The 6,000-nt window shown below is 43.5% G+C and overlaps 1 protein-coding gene across 9 annotated transcripts in view; it reads left to right on the forward strand.

The window, feature by feature from the left end:
• Positions 1-5,016, forward strand: part of LOC128330149 (excitatory amino acid transporter 2-like) — a 33,787-nt gene extending 28,771 nt beyond the window's left edge. For all 9 annotated transcript variants that reach the window (XM_053262526.1, XM_053262525.1, XM_053262528.1 and 6 more), the window contains 4 exons: positions 259-453; positions 553-687; positions 2,768-2,990; positions 3,109-5,016. In XM_053262526.1, coding sequence (XP_053118501.1) covers positions 259-453; positions 553-687; positions 2,768-2,990; positions 3,109-3,201 — 646 coding nt within the window. In that variant the 3' untranslated portion in view covers positions 3,202-5,016. The remainder of the gene's footprint in view (positions 1-258; positions 454-552; positions 688-2,767; positions 2,991-3,108) is intronic.
• Positions 5,017-6,000: the final 984 nt, after the last annotated feature.

The raw sequence follows: 6,000 nt of genomic DNA on the forward strand, positions 1-6,000 counted from the left end.
GAGTTCTGGTTTATCAGCATCTTTCAACTCTCCAGTAAGGTGAAAATAAATATAAGAAGTGTATAAATAATTGGGCCTGAGATCTCTCCGTTCAGAGATATGCAAGAGATGCGATTCCATGTCCCATCCAGGTATGGGCCCGCATCGTGATGAGGAGGGAGGACATCTCTTCAAAGGCTGGAAGGAGTTACACACGAGTATGCAGCCTTAATATTTTTCTCCTCTGTTCCCACCATGGCCACTGCCACCTCACGCTAGTGCCGGGACCCTGCCTGTCACCTTCCGCTGCCTTGAGGAGAATCTGAAAATTGACAAGCGGGTGACTCGCTTCGTGCTGCCCATTGGTGCAACCATCAACATGGACGGCACCGCCCTCTATGAGGCCGTGGCCGCCATCTTCATTGCGCAGATGAACAGCATCCACTTGGATGGGGGACAGATTGCCACGGTCAGGTGAGAGCCGGCACTTCTGGATGAGCCAGCTGGGCCTGAATCTAGAGAAGGCCGAGAGGTGGAACATTCCCATCTTGCATTCCTCTCTTTCTGTCTTAGCCTGACAGCCACGTTGGCCAGCGTAGGAGCCGCCAGTATACCCAGCGCAGGATTGGTCACCATGCTTCTTATTCTGACAGCTGTGGGACTCCCCACCCAGGACATCAGTCTCCTCATTGCCGTGGACTGGCTACTGTGAGTGATGCCAAGGGCAGGAATCGAGGGGGTGGGGTCTGGGAAAGGAGAAGTGGAACACAGCCAGAACTGGACATGGATGCTCACCTGTGCATTTTTGATTTAAGTGTTATTTACTTTACTCTTTCTTCTGAATTGCAAAGTTGTGTGCAAAGTCATTCCAAAGCATATACAAACCAAAAGACTCATTTTAGTGGTTATTTTAAGAAGTGGAATTTTTAAAAGCCAGAGAGAGAATTTGCCAAGGTTTTCTGAAGAAAGCCAGAGATGGGTTTGGGTATGTTTCCCTAGAGAAGGAATTCTATACCAAAGAAGCCTCCACTGAAAAAATCTTACTCTATATCCAGATTAATTGCATCTGCCTGAAAAATGGAATCTAGAGCTGCATCATTTATTGACATCTTAAGTAGACTTGTAAAAGAATATTCTCCAATACATTTAATAGAATGGATAGAATAATTCTCCTAAACATTCTCTCCTATGCTAAATAATGTAGGATAATATTCTTTTACAAGTCTAATCTTAAGAGACAAGAAGAATCATACAGGGACAGTTGAGAGTAATATTTTGCTGGTTAGGTATGGTTTCGGGTGTCCTTTTAGGGAGCAGTGTAGGAAGACACTACAGAGCCACTTCTAATATTCAGTGATGCTGCTTAATTGCAAAGGTTCTCAAACTTGGGTCCTCAAGATGTTGTTGGACTAGAGCTTCCATCATCCCTGGCCACTATGGCCTTCAGAATCCAAGCCTGAGAACTTGCTTTACTAGATGTTTCTTTAATCTGATATTGTTTCTTGCTGCTATTTTACTACTCTGTGTGGTGTGTGTTGTCATTTTATTGACTTTTTATGTTTTATTTTATAGTGTATTACTGTTTAACAGTTTATCATTTTATAAATCACTCTGTGGATTTTCTATATTGAAAAGCAGGACAGAAGCCTTTCAATTAACACATAAAATAAATGAGTGACATTGGGCAACATTTGGACAAGCACTTCTACAAACAGAAGATGTTCTGCTGCCCCTTGCATCCCCTGAAAATCTGCTCCTTGGGGGTCTCCTAACCCTCAGGGACATATTTTCAGTGGGCACAAAGGGTTGCTGAAAGAAGGGGGGAAATTGCCCCTCCCTCCTTGCACTCGATCAACATTTTCCATTCATGCAAATATGAGTCTGGATTAAGCCATGTGCAACTATTTTGTTGCTAATAAACACTCACCTTAGTTGGCTTAGCTTCCAGGGCTGCTTCTTATCTAAAAGGCTTGTCTTGATTGAACTAAAATATTCCATGTTGCCTGTTTCACTTTCAAGCTATGCTTTCGAGAACCCAACTTCCAAACAAACATCTCAGGATTGAAATATTGGCACGTTACAGATGTGTGCCTGTAAAGCAACATTTGCAGCAGCCATTTTGTGGCTTGGGCAGTCCATTAGATTGGTAAGGGGGGGAACAAACCACTGCTGCTAGAACTGCTGCAGAGTCAGTAACAATATGAATTTGCTAGCACAAGGTGCAGGGGGGGGGGGCGGCATTTGAGGCAGTAATTCATATGCCATAAAATATCAACCATGATTTAAAAATTTGTAGTGGCTGACTTACTGCATGCCATGTTACGCAGTGTTCTTGCATTTAGCTCAACAGCGTGAATGTTGTGTTGAGATGCAAACAGTACATTGCACAGAATGTCAATCAGGGACATTTATTATGGCCAATTCACATGCATACATACATAATTAAAATCCTCGATTTCTCAACACTTTATGGGTATGGAATTGACTCCACTGGAAAAAATGGTGTCCGAAAAGCTGTGAGCTGATGCGAAGTTTTGTTCTATGATTCCTGATGGCTTTTTCACGCACCCAAGACACCACTCAATAGAACAGTCATCCAGTATTAAACATGCATGTGCAAACTAGCCCTGTCAATAGTTTTCCTAAAGATTTGTCAAAATGGCAAGCCAAAGATGACCCCTTTAACAAGAAATAATGACAAATACAAGGCCAGAAAGAGGAAGAGGGAAATTATTGGTCTTTAGCACAGCGCTCTAATTCAATCCCCTTTTCTTCCTCCCCCTTGAAGAGACCGCATGAGAACCTCCATCAACGTGGTGGGTGACTCCTTCGGTGCCGGCATAATCTATCACCTCTCACAGAAAGAGCTGGCGCTCATTGACGCCAGAGCAGAAGGGCGGGAGCCTGACGCCACAACCCTCAAACTGCAGGCTCTGGGCAACCACCAGGGCCCACGGGAAGGATCCATTGGGTCAGGGTACACTGTCCTGCCCAGCCAGGATGAGGAGGAGGTGAGGAAAAGGAGGAAGCGAGAGTTTTGGGTGCCCTCTTTTTAACTTGGGGCCGGCGGGGGGGAACACAACACAGGTATGCCCAGATAATAACCATCCACACTGTTTTTGCTTTCAGCTGCCAGAGAAAATGGATGCAGCATCGCAGTACAGCGAGAAGGATGAAGAGGGACCTGAAGATGAGCAAGGAGACAAGGAAGAGGAAGAATAATAAATACTCTGGCTCCCTGCCTCTTCCCCCTGCCCACATTTGTTGCTGCCAGCCTCAGCAATGCACCGGCGGGGGAGGGGGGTTATGGGAGCCATAATCTTGCTTTGATTATTTGGGCTATGGATTTGTGAGTTTCATACCTGAATCTGGCTACTGCAGCACCTCAGCACTGGGTGAGAGAGCCCTGGATAAAGTCCCATTACTTCCCCCACCCCACCCCCACCCCCTCCAGAAGCAGCCGCATGCCTACACCTACATGCTGCTCTAGATGCATGTGTATACACGTGTGTTTATACACACACACACACACACACACACAGATGTCCATCTCTCTTACACTTGCCTCCCATGCCCCTGAGATTCTCTCCAGATGGCACCAGCAATCTGTATCCAGGAACTCTTCTCACCGTCTTTCCTGGTTGGAGGCAGGAGTTTAGTATCTGTCTCTTTTGCTACAGAGCACAGCTGTCCAGTTACCAGGTTCTTAATCCAGGGTTTAAATGCTTGCCTAGCACAGACTTTCCCTGCTTTCTTTGGATGTAGCCAGACAGGCGTTTGTCGGGGGGAGATTTAACCACCCTGTGCCTGTAGCCACATGGTAGCTGGTCCATATATCTGCACCTGATGAGGCAGAGTAGACAAAATTCACATGGGAATGAGATGGTGACGTTTGGAAGTAGTAGAATGGACTGTACAATTTCTGACTATAGTGTGTGTGATTACATTTTTTAAAATGGCCATGTATGTGGAAAAGCTCCTAGTAAACTAGCATAGCAGGGAACAGACCTGGATAGAACCTTGCCCCTGATATGCTAGTTGGGGTTTGTTTGTTGCAGGGAGTAGTTGGGTTTTTTTAAACATTTCTTAAGAAGCATTTAGAAATGGCATCTCTTACATACAATCTGATACTGTACAATCTATTCTACCACCTCAGATTTCTACCTCATTCTGATGCAAACATATATATAGAGAGAGAGAGAGAGAAAGAGAGAGAGAGAGAGAGAGAGACCAAATCTGGGGAAGCAGATCAGTGTTAAATTCTCCTTCCCATTTAGCAGGAATGTTATAATCAACTGGCTTACCAAGTGGATGCATGTGTGTTGTGGTAATTCGCCCCTTGGTCAGTGGTCGCTTGTGTTTACCTTCTTGCTCTAGCTGTCATTTTGGCTTCCTAGAGTTCTCCCTGAGCTGGGGGCGTACTAAAAAGAACAGCATCAAACAAAAATTGGAGCACATGAGTTCCTTCCGAATGGAAGCAGGAATACAATTGAATTCCAGATTACTATGTTCTTTTCAGTTTAGCCCTTCCTTCTCTCCAGCAGCCTAATCTATTTAACCCCTCTTTAAAAAATATTCATCTGTCTCCTTCTCTCCCACATTCTAATAGATCTAATGTTTATCTAATCTATATTCTGACCCACCAGTTCATCCATCCGATCTCCATCCATACCTTCATCCTCCATCCATACCTTCAGAAATCGAGCATATACTGTACAATGAGCCACTCAGCTCTGCCAAGAAGCAAGGCAAGCTCTGTCTTTCCCTTCTCCTTTCTGTAATAGGGGCATAACAATAATTTTGGCCGATCTGAATGTTATGGAAAGAATGTATGTGAAGCGCTTTGAGCACTTTGGGGAAAAATATAAATACTACGTATTAATTATTAATTATTATTATTAATTATTATTGCCATGTGTATTCTTGCATCTCACCACACACAATCATAGAGTTTTGGAATCCCAGAGTGGAACAGCCCTGGTGGATCAATCTAGTGCAGCCTCACTTTGTCTATATATAAATAGTACCCCAACAGAACTGATACCTGTTCAATTTTCTCTTGAAAACTTCCAGGAAAAGATCGCCCCTTCTTAGGCTTATACTGTCACAAAAACCAGACTTCAAAATTAGGAAATGTATCCTTGTATAGTTCCTTCAAGTAGTTTTTAACCTTTAATTGCACATGAACTTCACTTTCTGATTGGCTGACAGCCAACCTCCTGTCTCCAGAAAAAATAATTCTGGATGCTCTCTTGAATGACCTATAGTAGAATTCTACTCTGAGTACATTCTAATCTAAGCATCTCCTGTTTAGCTTGCATTGCTTGATAATTGAAAAGGAATTGTGCTAAACCCAAACATCTAAATGGCTCAGATCTAAGGTACTGCAAGCTGCTCTTGCAAAGCTTAGAACAGAGCTATCCAGCAACTTATTGTTAGTAAAGTTAATTAAGTTGACTTGCAATTGCGCTTCTGGGCTCAGCTCTTGGGTTACATACCTTAATCAGACAATTACATTTCTTAGGAAACTAAAATGCAGTGAGACTGACCAGAACAAAGGCAAATCCAGGAGATCCAATTCACAGTGGAAAGAGAAAAAACAAATCTCAAAATCATTTTGATGGGTTTCTGCCTATCAGCCAGGCCTTGGCCCTCTGCTCCTGTGGTAATTGCTTCATTGTTTGTCCACAAACTGCAGAAGCAGTCACTCCACATCTCAGCTCGGTCTCCCTTCAAGACTGTGAATGAACATCCACGTCTCCACTGCAGAGAATATGAAGCATTTGATAAAAGCGTTATAGCTAGAAGCGTGAAGGCCCGGGGAGGAAAAGCTGAGTGTGGTAGTTTGTTGGTTTTTATTATTATTATTATTTTCTGGGCCTTTTCCAGGCCTTGACATGTCTAGTTCTAGCCAATTGTTTTTGTCTAGGAGCAGGTATACAATTACTTTCCTGCCCATAACTGCTCTTTTAACATTATTTCTTCATGTGATTGCGTACTTCTTTTGCAAGGATTTTCCAT

The sequence above is a fragment of the Hemicordylus capensis genome, chromosome 6 (genome assembly GCF_027244095.1).
Source record: "Hemicordylus capensis ecotype Gifberg chromosome 6, rHemCap1.1.pri, whole genome shotgun sequence".
NCBI lineage: Eukaryota > Metazoa > Chordata > Lepidosauria > Squamata > Cordylidae > Hemicordylus > Hemicordylus capensis.